The sequence below is a fragment of the Parasteatoda tepidariorum genome, chromosome 6 (assembly GCF_982258835.1).
Source record: "Parasteatoda tepidariorum strain Cologne lab strain chromosome 6, Ptep-v5.0, whole genome shotgun sequence".
Taxonomy (NCBI): Eukaryota; Metazoa; Arthropoda; class Arachnida; order Araneae; family Theridiidae; genus Parasteatoda; species Parasteatoda tepidariorum.
The window spans coordinates 101,221,742-101,237,271 of record NC_141760.1 but is presented as its reverse complement, the minus strand read 5'-3'; the positions used below and the strand labels follow the sequence as shown (position 1 = coordinate 101,237,271).

The following is a 15,530-nucleotide window of genomic DNA, read 5'->3' as shown; positions in this document are numbered from 1 at the left end:
CAAATTGAAAATCTTTAGATAAATTTTGAAACCATTTTTCTTTGGAAAAGAAAATTATATTGTTTTTTTATAACTAATAAACTATTATAATTATTTTAGCTATTATAATTATTGATGAAGATTATTTATTTTGTGCTCTTATAACGCTTCGCAATCGTTTCTCAATGAAAAAAGTTCTTTTACAAACCTAAAAATATCCCATTGAGAAATACCTGAAATTTTTCTGTGTTAACATTTCCTACAAATATAGTAAAAAGGCGTTGTAACGATCACGACAAATTAAGAGAAATCCGCTTTTACGACAAGATTCCAACTCTCCGTCAAAACACCAATATTAAGGATAAAAAAAACTGTTTTGTTTATAAATTGTTAAAAATTACTTGGGACAGAAGTTTTTCTTATGGAAATTCATATTTCTACTCTTTAAGTAAAAAGTATTATACGAAAAGATAAAAATGGGTGGCACTTTTCTTTAATTCTGGTATAAGTACTGAAAAGTAAGAAACGAGCATCATTTCCCTCTTCTTACAACCCTTATGTTGATGAAGCAACTTTGTGTAGATGACCACCGACTAAGTTAGCTTCCTCTTTAAAAAAAAAGAATTCATGTTTGTGTTGACCACAGATCTAATAACCCTCTTACTGTTTAAATCAATATTCAGTGTTATCGATGACGTCAAGAGCCTGTGCACTTTATTTCCTGCACCATAAAAAAGTAAATTCCGTGTCCTCTCTTTAATAAGAAATGGGGTATCCATTTCCTATTTTTTACCTTTTTTTATTAATTGTTATTGTAGTTCATTTAAGTCACACCAAAGCTGCACAATGGGCTATTAGCGACGGTCTGGGAAACATCCTTGAGGAGGATCCGAAAACATAGCATCACAATTTTGATCCTCTGCAGAGGGAGTGGCACCCCCGCTTCGGTAGCCCGACGACTTGAGCTCAAAGTCGAACACTTTACAGTAGAACAGTTTAACGCTGACCAATACCGCAATGACCAACACCCTTGCACCCTACACAAACTGATTCAAGTGGTCACCCACTCGCAACCAGTGTTGCTTGATTTCGGTGATCTGCTGGGAACCGTGCCTTAAGGATCAGTCCAGTCCACTGCGGGATCTTTTTTTAATAATATTTTAACATGGTATCGATATTTTCTTAAAACGAGAAGCTCACTAAAACAACAAGCTCATTTTCGTAATACTTGGACTTTTCGGACTTCACTTTTATTTAACTGATCGTCTTTGCTTACTAACTCCTTCCTCAAAAGATTTTCTTTCAGATTTTTACTATTACAAAATATAATCGAAACTCAATTTGACTTCTACTTTCTTAATAATAGGAAGAAACATAAAATTCAATAGCACTCGATTCGACGATTTTCAGCTAATATTTAGTTTATTTCAGTAGGAAAAAAGATGCAAATAATTTTACTTCTGTATAGAATAAAACAAATATAGCAGGGAGCATTACTTGTGTAATTAACTAATATCACCAACTAAAATCGCAATAACTTTTTTTTGGAAATGCTTGTTGCGTTTCACGGTTTTTGTTTTAGGTTTGACAAGAATAATCACCTTCGGAATTAACTAATCATCACTTTTGCAATTACCTTTACCTATACACTTTTGTAATTAATTAATATCATTACCAAAATGTCATCAAAATGTCGCGGAAATGTTTTTCGCATTTGTTTTCGTGTCCGTTTTAAGTTTGACAAATTTGACATGTTTTAAGTTTGATGACAATAATCACATTTGGAATGAACTAATCATCACTTTTGTAATTAACTAATACCACTACCATGTTTTGGAAATGTTTGTTGCAGTCTACCATTTTTACCACGTTTATATAAACTTGCCTTCGTGTATGTCTGTCCGGGTGGAATTTTGTAATCAATTTTAAACTAACTTCCCGACTAGCTACAAACTTCAAATTTAGCACACAGTTCAGAATTGGATGACAATGCATGAAAATGAAGAGAAAAAAGGCATGCAAAGTAAAATAAAATTAAAAAAAAAATTATTTTCGAGATTGTCTTTTGTTGTCGATTCCATTATTTCAAATTATTACGTGTCAGGTGAAAAGATTTTTGTTGTCGGAGTATTTTTATTGGCTGAAAAATCACGTGGTAGGATCCAGTTTTTCCTCATTCATTTCCGTTTTGGTTGTCATCAGCATAAAACTAATGAAAGTCGTAAAGGTATTGTTTTTCTATAAGGATTTTTGTATCCCTAATTTAAAATAAAAGTTCTATTACTTTAGTAGTGGTCTTGACTACTCTTGACTGAGAAAAATAATCTAAATAAAAATATATATTTTTAAAAACCACTTTTTTGTAGTGAAGAATAATAATTAAAAAATAATAATTTTTTAAAAATATAAAATAAAAATTAAAAATTAAAAAAATCATAGTTTAAAATAAAAAAATTCAAAATAAAAAAATTCAAAATAAAAAGTAATATTTTTAAAAACCACGTTTAGTAGTGGAGAATAATAATTAAGAAAAAAATTGAAAAACGAAAAACGTGGTTTTTAAAAATATTACTTTTTATTTTGAATTTTTGTTTTATGTTTGACAGAAGCATTATTATCATCTTCTTTTTTCTTATTAAAAGACGTATTTTTTAAATTTTTAATATTTTTTTATTTTATTTATTATTTTTAACAGAAAGAATATTATATTGCAACTCTCTTTTACCTGAAATATTTTACACAGCTAAATATCATCGAGTCACTACTTTAATTATAAATCTAATTCAATTCAATAAGACGCAAATTAAATTAATTAAAATATATGAGTAGGCAATTTCAAGACGGAATAAATCACCAATTAATTGTAGCCGGCCATTCCACCTAGTTTCAAACTTCATCGCTTCGAGTAATTTAAGCTCCATTTTCAAAATCACTTTTACAGTTCGCAATCAGTAACAATTCACTTTTAGTATAGTTTATGTGTGCTTACAATTTCGCCACAATTAAATTCCGAAGTTGGGGCTCGTGGAAATTGGACCTGGATTATTTTAGGAAGAGCAAAGTTCTGCACGCGATAATTATATTATTCCATTTTTCTCTTCCGCATCTCGTATACAAAATATTCTTTCGACCAATTAAGTTAGGGTGGATTGTCTGATAAAGGTGAAGGGAAGGATTAGATGGTGTTCTGTCTTGTGTAAAGTAAGTTTATTCGAATATTTAGTTGGCATATCCATCAAAAAGTCGGAAAAATAACAAAAAAAACCTGTCTTGCTGCCCCCCAAGAATAGCATGGTGAACAAGCAAAACTTTATATATATATATATATATATATAAGAAAACGCGAAGAAAGTTAAGAAAAACAATAAGTTTCATTTATTGCGCTTAAGCTGCAAGTAAACAGAACTCATTAGATAAGTTCAAAATGAAGAATAAAACAAAGAAAAATTATAGACATATGAAGAAAAAAAAAGGGGGGGGGGGAAATAATAAGTAAAAAATAACAAACAACAGTTTATATAATATATTTAAAAAAAAAAAACGGGAAAAAAAAAGATATAATTTTTTCTTCAGCCCACACGATTATATCCTCAAAACAGAACTGTTTTGCGGATATACTCGTGTGCGCTGAAGAAAAGATTATATCTTTTTTCTCCCGGTTTTATTTTTCCGGTTTTTTAAATAAAATTTCATCCTCTTTTTTTTTTTTTTTAAATATATTATATAAACTGTTGTTTGTTATTTTTTACTTATTATTCCCCCCCCCTTTTTTTTCATATGTCTATAATTTTTCTTGGTTTTATTCTTCATATATATATATATATATATATATATATATATATATATATATATATATATATATATATATATATATATATATATATATATATATATATATATATATATATATATATATATAACGCACCAAGAAGCAATCATCCGATTGCTTTGAAATTTCGTATGCATGAATGTTTTGAACAGATATACAAATGGTCAGTCTGGAATGATGCCGACTGAGGACATATAGTCTTTAGTGACGAATCCCGCTTCCAACTGTGTCCTGACGATCATCGAAGACGTGTTTGGAGACGCACAGGGCAGAGGGGGGATCCTGCCTTCACTATTGCACGCCACACCGGCCCTCAACAGGGCATTATGGTCTGGGGGGCCATTTCCTTTGACAGCCGGACCCCTTTGGTCGTCATTAGAGGTACACTTGCTGCACAGCGGTACGTCGACGACATCCTAAGACCTGTTTTGCTACCGTTCCTTTTGCAGCGCCCTGGGAAGGTTTTTCAGCAGGGCAATGCCAGACCACATACGGCATGTGTTGCTATGAACTGTCTGCAAGCTTGTCAAACTCTTTCTTTGCCTGCCAGATCACCAGATCTCTCCCCCATCGAGCATGTCTGGGATATGATGGGACGGCGATTGCATCTGGCACGAAATATTGATGACCTCGTTCGACAATTGGGTAGAATTTGGCAGGAAATACCGCAAGAGACCATCCGGGAGCTTTATCGGTCTATGCCACGCCTTGTGGCAGCTCGTATCCTGGCTAGACGCGGGTCAACACCTTATTGAACTTGTTACTGTAACTCTGCAATAAATTATTCAATTGTTCTGAAATTTTAATCATTTACTATTCTGTACATTGTCTTCCTATCCACCAATTTTCGTTTCAATCGGACAACTCCTTCTTGGTGCGTCGATTTTTTTGTTATAGAGTGTATATATATATATATATATATATATATATATATATATATATATATATATATATATATATATATATATATATATATATATATATATATATATATATATATATATATATATGGGTCATTCTCACAAAAACAGTCATTTTCATGTCCCCAGTATATTTTATGTTTGTTTTACAACTTACGAAAAAATATTTTTCAGGGAAAGTGTCCTTCAGAATGCAAGCTAACAAAAGAATAAAAATAAAATTATCAATTTTTATTTTTTATTAATTTTAGGTAATAAAAATATACCAATATGTCATTCCCTCACTTGTCCCCACTGCTGATTTAAAAAAAGAAAAAAATTGTTTCTGAAATAAAAAATTTTTTTTTTACAAATTTGTGTTTTTTATTTGAGAATATTGAAATATAGAATTCAGAAAAAAAATTTTAAATTTAATTTCTGATAAAAATATTAACACAGCACTATTTTAAACTTTGTCCCCAGTGTTTCGCGTCATTCCCTCACAACAATGTTCTTATCACCTGCAATCATCTTAGAATAAAAATATTTTAATAAAAACTTCAGAAGTTAACAACTGGCATCATAGAACAAAATTGCAGTATGTTTCCATCTTCAACTTAAAGAAGCTTTGCTGTGGAATAAATTTGAATGAATCAAACCAGGTAAAATTTTTTACATTTGTCATTCCCTCATGTCGTTTTTTAGAGTAAAATAAAATACAACTTCATCGAGAAAGTGGATAATTATATGTTGCTTTCTTGTATGAATATAATTGTATGTGATTAACTTCAGAAATTAATAAAGCTTAACTGTTATTTTTAAATTTTATTGAATTCGTCATTCCCTCACTAGTGTATAAAGTGAGGGAATGACGCTGAAGTGAGGGAATGATTCAAAATGAGTATATTATTAAATTTTTTTTTGTTCAATCGTGCCAGCCAATTTTATTTCCCAAACCTGTAAAAACTATTAAATATATAAGACTAAATTATAATAAATATTAGATATACTTAGTATGTTATCATTTTCAAACTTTAGGTAGATGTAACTTAGATAAAAACATGTATTAAAATAAAATATCATTCCCTCACTATTAGTGTCAGTCCCTCACTTTTTAAATAGTGAAAATAATTAATTTACTTATTAATTAATTTGAAAAATAAATTAATAAATTAATAAATTGATTTATTAAACTAATTAATTTATTTATTTAATTAATTAATTAATTATTAATTATTATAAATTAATTATTTAAAAAATTAATTAATTTAAATATTAAGTATAATTTATAGGATATATACTTTCTTTATAATGCCATTACATATTTCTATTAATATAGAAAGTTTCAGAGCTTTTTATTCACTTTACTTTTTTGGGATTTTATGAACTGAAAAATGACAGTTTTCGTGAGAATAACCCATATATATATATATATATATATATATATATATATATATATATATATATATATATATATTTGTGAGTGTGTGTATGTATGTATAATACAATAATAAAGACTATGGATGAAAGGATGAAAGAAAAGAGAAATTAGCGGAGAAAATGAAGAAAAATAATAATAATAAATAATGATACTTATGAAAAATTTATATTTATAATGTTAAAAAAACGCCATAAAAAAGAATTTAAGATGAATTCAAAATGCAAACGAAGTTTGTCAACACTGAATATTAAATTCAAATGTAAGCTGCTAAGAAGAGAAATTAAGAGATATGACAGATACGTGGTCAACATAAGGAATATTCTCTTTAAGTGTCCGGATGCGTTCTAAGAATAATAGAATACTTTTTCTTGTATAAATAAGAATAAAAATTAGCCCATGGGTACCCACTCTGATACTTTATAAGCATAAAAGTGATTGTCTAAGAGAAATTAGGTAAAATGATGTTATATTTCATTTAACTGTATTGTTGGCAGAAGTAAATAAGAATATCTCTTTATTCTTGCTCATTAGAAGCGACGATTTGCTTTGATACCATTTATCCTTGGCCGTAGATAGCGTTACTGGACCATCTCCAATTATACACTTTTCCGTACTACAATAGTGCATCCTTAAGAAGCGGAAAAATACTTGTGCCTCCAAAAAAAAAAAAAAAAGAAAAGAAAAAAAAAACGCAATGGTGGAAGATTTGTCATTATTAAGTCGTTATATACGAACAATTCCTGTGTCTTTAATATGAATATTTGCGAGGGATGACTTGGAAAAATGTCGTAATACCAAACTTATAATCTATACTTATACTCTATACTTATACAAACTTATAATCAAACTTATAATCTCATAATACGTTATACTCTCCAAATTGAGCTTTTACTGAATTTTGAAGCGATTTGAATGGTTCCTAAAAAGAATAAGCTAACGTGATGTCATGGTGGCTCAGTAGAAAAAGTGCATTTATCTTTCGCTGATGAAATCACATCGGTAGTCATTTGCAAATTATTTTGAAAGATTTCCTTTCTTTTTTTATTTATCGTTTCAGTTTTTTTTAAATTTATAAGCATTTTTTTTAATTTTATTTTTTAATATTTTTTTCGTTTTGTAAGAACTTTCCTTATTTTTTTATTATTTATAATGAAAAATATATGCTGCATGATATATTCTGATACCAAGACAATGAACCTCAGCAACTTGTCTGGAATGAACATAAAGTTTGAACAGTATTTAGAAAATTATCCTCCGTTTCTTTCAATGTAATAATGTTACCGAACATTTCTGCGGAAAAACTGGTTAAACCTATTTGGAATTACATTGACTTGCAAATGAAATTCTTGACATACAAATGAAATTCTTGCATGCCTTTGACATAGTTTGATTTTTACCATAGATTCCGCATTTTGTTAATTTCATTTACGATTTCAAAAAAGCAAAATTCTATATTCTATATTAGACCTAACCGAATAACCGCAATTTTCCATTCTTCACTCGAAAAATTATAGGAAAAAATTTAATTTAATTTGTTATTCCTGCTGCATATTTCCAGTGTAACGAGTTACATCAAATAACCATGTAAATCAAATAACCATGTAATAACCATGTAAAAATGTATCAAATAGATAATGATAATAGTGATAATAAATAGCCTGGTTGCGCTGGATCCCCTTCGTGAGTGTAAGAGTTCGAATCTAGACTCTTCGTGTAGTAAATGGTGACTGGTGCGCGTTAAATCTGACTGGTCTCAAAGTCCTCGATGTCCCCATAACAAATTATACTGAAATACTAAATTGGAAATTGATCGTTCAAGTCAAAATTACGATCTGTGGATGTATGAATAGATGTATGAATAGGTCCGCCCAATAAACGGGTGTGACGTATGGGTGTGGCAGTAGCCGAACTCTTGGCCATAAATGGCCCCACTGGAAAACTAGAGCAATCGCACCCCATGGCGTAATGATCTATGACAACAACAACAACCACCAGCATAAGATTTGAAACTTATGTCTTATAAATTCAACTCACAAACTACTCCTCTCGCTCCACCAGGACGAAGCAATGTGTATCTTTATGTCTTGAAGGTTAAAAAATGGAATAATAGCATAATTTTAAAAAAGTAACTAAATAAATAATTAAATAATATATATATATTTGAATTAAGCACTCAAAATAAAAAAATCAAAATTTTATCTTAATAGAGCACACGATATCAACACACAGACGGCACTTTACTGTGGAGTAAGTGTGAATGCTTACTTTTCCACAAAGGTTTTGTGTCAATTCGTCGTATGGACAATCCATCATTAGCACAATTCGTCGCAGAGACAATTCATCGTGAGCACCACTCGTCGCAAAGACATCTCGTATTCGGACATCATAATTCTTCATTGGCACAACTCATCACAAAGACAGTTCATCGTTGGCACAACTCGTGACAACAATTTATCGCGAGCACAATTCGTGTCAGGATCAATTTGCTGTAGCGACAATACCTCGCTAGCAGATTTTTTCACGGTTTCGATGAAATCCGTGTTAGTCCCCCCAAAAAAAAGTGACACCAAAAGTATTTTTTGGGGAACAGAAAGCTTCCCCAAAGTCATTATATATGATATCTACAAACTCCCCATCTCTCCCATGTAAGCTTCACCCTATTTTATTTTTATAACCGCCGTTGAAAAGCCGACCTAATTTTGGGTTTACGACTACTGATGTTCAACTACGTAGTCCTGTAATTTTGATTTCAATCCAGAAGACAAGGGAACTCCTGGATCAGGTATTGGGAGAAATTTGCCTTCGTGAAGGACTTTTTGATGGAGCTAACCGTATCTGCATTACATGGAGAGGAAGACCACGAAAACCTCCCACAGTTAGTCCAACGGCGAGGGAACTCTAATCCATGGTCTGTCTACCACTGAGGATATTTTACGTCAGCACTGAGGTCGGTATAAATCGGGTGCAGAATTGATCTCGAACCAGGTTCACCTCATGGGAAGGCGATAACTCTATCCCCTGATCCACGAGGAAAATGGGGGTGATTTGAGGGGGGAAATTGAATTTCTTCCAAACAGGTAAGTGAGGCATTGTTTTTGATGTCTTTTTTAAGCTTAATTTAAAGAAATCAATAAGGAGATGATGGGATTAATAGTTTAGAAGTTATATGGGTTTTTTATGCAAAAAGTGCAAATTTGTGTTTGTACCTATTTACGCATCTGATACAGCTATCTAAACAAGCTAGGCATTGTATCCTATCTTTGAATCGAATGAGACTATACAAGAGCAAATAGTTTGAAAGTTAAAAAATGTTTTATATGTAAAATTTTTAATGAACACTTTTTATTTTGCTATTTGGAGGCTACCTGAACACGTGACATATATCTTCAGATGTAATTTTTTCTTCCGAATGAAATAAAATAAAATTCAAATCGATGGGATAAATAACTTTAAAATTGTTTGGAGTTTCTTTATAATAAGCACAATTAAAAAACAGTACTTTTATATTAAAAAAAAATATTACAACTTTTAAAATACCAGTCTTCTTTTTTTTTAATTCTTTCCCCGTCCAATTAAGTGAGAAAAATTACAGCCGAAATAATACCTCACTTGTTTGCATAGCAGTATGGGATGCGTATGTCAGTGTAAGTACAAGAGTAAACTTTTTGTGCACAGAGCCCTTATAAATTCTTAACTATTTATCTTATCAATTCCGTTCTATCTTATCAATTCCTGTTTTGTCTATAAATTCAGCTCAAAGTATTATAGCTTAAAATATTACATCGGAAAAAACACCTTACATGTTCAGGAAGCTCTTATATAAATTAAATATATATTATACAGCAATGTAAAAAGAGTACACTAGTGCATGTCAAAAAAGTATTTATTTTACACAAAAACCCTTTTTACCTCATGCTATTGACTTGTGTACAGTCTCATTGAATTCAACGTGAAAATGTACATAGGAAACTTCTTTAACTAGCAATATCAGTTGCGTAATTTGTACCTTTTCTAAATAAAACCTGCATTTCTTCTAAACTATTCATCAGATAGTCTCAAGATTGGTTTCATTCAACTTAGTGCAAAAAAAGAAAAAAAAATCGTAAGCAATTCCTCAAGTAAAATGCTAAAAGCAAGATTAAATCTTAGAAGCTCAAGTGCTTTCTTTATTACGCCTATTTGGACTCCTTATAATTTGAGTCAAAAATATAAAAGAATAAAAATAGATGCGTTTCTCGAAAGAAAGTCAGTTAGAACGAACCTCTTTTTCTTTTATAGTGGATAACTATTTGAATTTAAAATAATCTAGTGTTGACTGTTTTTTTTTCTTCTAAAGATTGTTGATTGAATTACTTTGATCTGTGCGTTAAAGAAAACAGAAATGTTAGAAGATTTTTCCGAATCATAATAAGCATTTTGCAGGCAGAAAATAAAATTAAGTGCAATACCTATGACGTCAATGATAACAGTGGATGTTAATTTTAATAGTAGGTCGTAATTTAGGGAAATAAGGAAGCATGGTAATGTTGTCAGGAAAATATACAATCATTTGAAAAGCACGGCAAGAATTAAAAAAAAAAACAATAGAATTTTTCCTTTGTTGCAAAAAATGGTCGTACGAGCATTGCTTTCTTTAATTGATGGGTTAAAATTGTAAAAAAGGAAACAATGTTCGTTTTTTTAATATTGATACCAGAAATAAATAAAATGTCTTCCATTTAAGGCTTTTTCATATAATATTAACCACTTAAACAGCAGGAAAATTTTTTTTTCCTAATAATAATTCTGATGCAATAGCGGAAGGCTGGTAATTTTGAGTTTGTTATAAACGTACAATTTTTGTATAATTATTTTTAGGATTTTGACTGTGATAAAGAAATTTGTCGTAATAACGGATTTCTAGTAATATGTCGTTATATCAAGACATGTGATTCATGCTTGTAGTAATTTAAAGTGTTGCCATTTAAATCATTGAGAAAGTGCGCAAAAAGACCTTCGGATCAAAAAATATTTTATATATTCTATTTTTCATATTTGTAAATAAAAGTTTTTGTTGTTAATAAAAGATTCTCATGTCCTAAATAGTTCCAGTTTTCGTTATGAAGCGCCCATATTTATTTATTTATTTTAATTTAAAAAATACCGCTGCAAAAATTGAAATTATATAGAGGAAAAATAAAATAGCTGGTCGATACGAATTTCGCACCCGACTTGCACCGTCCACAGTGCTGACGTAAAAAATCCTCAGTGGTAGGCGGATCACGGGTTAAAGTCCCCTTGCCGTTAGGCTAACCGTGGAAGGTTTTGTGGTTTTCATCTCCGTGTAACGCACATCCGGGTTAGTTGCATCAAAAAATTCTCCACGAAGGAAAATTTCTCCCAATACTTGATTCAGGAGTTTCCCTGTCTTCTGGATGGGGTTCAAAATGACAAAGCTACAGAGGTGAACATTAGTAGCTGTAAACTCTAAATTGGGTCGGTTGTTCAACGACTGGTATAAAATGAAATACAATTAGTCTATTAATTAGATCGAGGGAAAAACTCTTTCTCACTGTTCAAATGAAGGGAAAAAACAAAAATGTTAATTGATGCATAACTTTGAAGTCAAAAATAGATTAAAAGACGGTATATGAATATTAAAATGTGAGAGAGGGCGTTTAGTTTGGAATATTAAATTAAGAAAAATATTTAAATAAAGGAATAACATAAAAAGATTAAATGAAGCTTTTCATGTTACATGATCACTGGTTTCTTTAAAGATCTATTAATAGAATTTACAAGAAGCAATTAAAAAGACCGATTAATAGAATTTACAAGAAGCAATTAACAAGACCGATTAATAGAATTTACAAAAAGCAATTAACAAGACCCATTAATAGAGCTTACAAGAGGTGATTAACAAGACCGATTAATTTAAATTACAAGAGGCAATTGGCAAGACTAATTTATAGAATAGGTATTTTTATTTTACCTTTTCATGGAAATAACGATAATTTATAATTTCTTTTAAATTCCTTGTGGTTAATTTTTTATGGAAATCACGAAAATTATAAATACATTACGGATACTGCTAAAACTGGATATTTGTAGTTTATTTACATTTAACTGCACATTACGTTTTGAAACCGTTCAGGAGAGTTTTATACAATTAGAATAGCTATTATATTTTCAAGAAAAATAATTATGTTAGATTCAATTTCATTAAATAAAATGAATTACGCAAAAGAATTTTCAAGATACATATTTTCAACATTAAAATAAATTAAGGTTCTTTTAAAACTGGTTTATAGGTTTAGTACTAATACCTATCAATCCCTAGTTTTAATGTACTAACTATAGAGTGTAATTAGTACATACCGAGTACTAGCGTAATTTCGTTCATTAATACAATATATTTACAATAAACTTTAAAACTATAAGAATCATTGAAAAATTTAAATTATCTCGTATTTTTAACCACTTATTTCTATTATTTTTTTCACTTTGAACTTTTAATAGCTGAATACGAGAGAAATAAAGTGTCGTATTTTTCTACTCACAATAAATTTTTTCTTAACAACCGCCTATAACTATAAATTTAAAACATATTTAATGAATTTCTCACTTTTTACTTTGGTTTCTCAAATCTCGGTTCTTACACCGAATCTACAAAGCGCGCAGTTTCTGCATGCGCTAAGGAAGATCCTCCGTTTTTCCGCTTTTACTGTTTTCCAAACACGATGGAAGATCATTAAAATATGTCTACTGAATTTTAAAAAAAAAATTCCAACTTTTGTAATTATTATTTTTTTTATGTACGCAGTATTGACACGTAAGTACCCACTTTCCAATCTATTTTTTTTTTGGAGGAAATACTTCAGGAAAAAAAATCATCAGGATTTTTTTTTTTTTTTTTAAGTGCGGCACTAATATATTTTTAAATATTCCTCGCTTTAAAATTGTTCCAAATGAAAACGCAGCATTGGTCCAAGGCGAAAGTTGTTTTTCGCTATACCTTGAAGAAAAGTGTTCATTTATTAATTACTGATTGGTTAATTAATACACTTTTAGCAAATATTTTAATAAATACAATTGTATGAATATTTTCATGAAGTTCCAGATAATGAGAGTATGCCCTGCATTGCACTCCTATCTGTTCGACTTTTCTCAAATACAGTCAAACTCCGTTATAGTGAACATGGTTTATAGTGAACTTCCGGATAAAGTGAACGAAGTGTTCGCCCCCGTACCTTGCTATACATATATAGTATTATTTTTTAAGGATATAGTAAACCAAAAGAAGAGAGGAAATTGGATATTAAGAACTTTTCTCTGTTCTCGACTGATGTTTTTTTTCTCTCCATTTTTTGGGTAATTTTGAAATTTCTACATAAAAAACATACACTGATTTTTAAAACCCTCTATTGAGTGAAATGTAGCATAAGTATTTTTTCTTGTTTGCTTCCTCTATCTCAGTTTCCCATCCCGAAATAAGGGCCATCTCTAAATTTTTTGTACGCAAGACGAAGAGTAATAAAAAATAAAAGTTAGCACATTTTTTGTTACTACAAATTGTTTTTTAATCATTTTCATCTTTCTTTTTACGGGTCATTTATTTAAATAATGTGTAATAAAAGGGAGCAGTTCGGAAAAAATTAGTTAAAATTGTTTGCACTACGGATATAGTGAACTCCCGGTTATAGTGAACCGAAATTTCTTCCCCTTAAAGGTTCACTATAGCGGGGTTTGACTGTGATAGTTCTTCACTTTGCCCCTGATGAAAAGTGTTTCCTTATTAATTATTGGTTGGTTGATTAATGCACTTTTAGCAAATATTTTAATAAATACAATTATGCGAGTATTTTTCGTGAAGTTTCGCATAGTTTTAGATAATGTGAGTATACCCCGCAATCCAATCCTAACTGCTCGACTTTTCTCAAATTAAATTAACTGTTTTTTAAGGCAGTATTTATTTCATTAAATGGTTTTTAAAAATTAATATGTTAAAAGAACACTAAATTGTAACTTTAAAAAAAAAAGAATCACCTTTTCGAGCGGTGAGTAGCCTTCGGAGGTACCTCAGAAATCTCTGGTAAAAGGAGAGGAGTGGCGTGGATTGCAGACGGCGATTTTCTCTCCTGTAGGGGGTTCTTAAGACTCCCTTCTGTAACCCCCTAGTAGCGGCCGCCGGCATCTGCATCTTCCGTCCGAAGTGTGTGACTCTCTTCTCATTTCGCAATCCAAGAGAAGAAAAGGGGTCGCAGCGCCCTCTTCTGGGTCACCTGAACACCCCTCAGAACACACTACTGCGAACTTTATCAGCAGCAATCACGGCCAACATTCGAAGGAACTATCTCAACTGCGAAGTCAAGGGGATGTCCGGCGGCTAAAGTTTGCCGCAAACACACAATTATTTAATAGAACAACGAAATTCAGAGCGTCTGTAACGGACACTCTCCCTTCATGTTTTGTATTCATGTATAAGTTCCGTTCATGTACTCTACGTTCATGTATAAGATCGACGCGAAGATTCGCGCAGTCAACACCCGCAATTGGAAAAATAAAATAAGTTTTAGTTCAAAATAAATCGTAAACTTTTGATAAATAATTATTGAAAATTAACAAATGAGTCCAAACAAAATTAATAAACAGCGTATAGACTAGAAATGAATAGCAGCCTTGATAAACTTTTCATTCGCACTATACTTTCAAAGTAAAGTTATTTAAGCATAAAAGATTTAAAAACCTAGAGGTATCTGTAAATATATATTTTATTTGGCTTTACTCTTTGCACGCTTTGACTTTATATCGTATTGATAAACTTTTTATGAGCACTACTTTCAAGTAAAATTAATTAAGTAAAAAAAAAATTTAAAAACTTAGAGGTATTTGTACATATATGTTTTATTTGGCTTTTCTCTTCGCCAGCTTTGACTTTATATCGTATTGATAAACTTTTTATCAGCACTACTTTCAAGTAAAATTAATTAAGTAAAAGAAAATTTAAAAACTTAGAGGTATCTGTACATATATGTTTTATTTAGCTTTTCTCTTCGCCAGCTTTGACTTTAGATCATTTCTTGATATTGTCTTTACATCGTCTTGATAAACTTTTCATTCGCCCTATACTTTCAAAGTAAAGTTAATTAAGCATAAAAGATTTAAAAACCTAGAGGTATCTGTAAATATATATTTTATTTGGCTTTACTCTTTGCACGCTTTGACTTTATATCGTATTGACAAACTTTTTATCAGCACTACTTTCAAGTAAAATTAATTAAGTAAAAAAAAAATTAAAAACTTAGAGATATCTGTACATATATGTTTTATTTAGCTTTTCTCTTCGCCAGCTTTGACTTTAGATCATTTCTTGATATTGTCTTTACATCGTCTTGATAAACTT

At 30.5% G+C, this 15,530-nt stretch overlaps 1 protein-coding gene across 1 annotated transcript in view; it reads right to left on the bottom strand.

The window, feature by feature from the left end:
- The window catches only part of LOC107449361 (A-type potassium channel modulatory protein KCNIP1), a 135,013-nt gene extending 120,634 nt beyond the window's left edge, over nt 1-14,379 (bottom strand). The window contains exon 1 of the mRNA XM_087166299.1: nt 14,174-14,379. Within this exon, the coding sequence (XP_087022425.1) occupies nt 14,174-14,327 (154 nt within the window). The 5' untranslated portion in view covers nt 14,328-14,379. The remainder of the gene's footprint in view (nt 1-14,173) is intronic.
- Nucleotides 14,380-15,530: the final 1,151 nt, after the last annotated feature.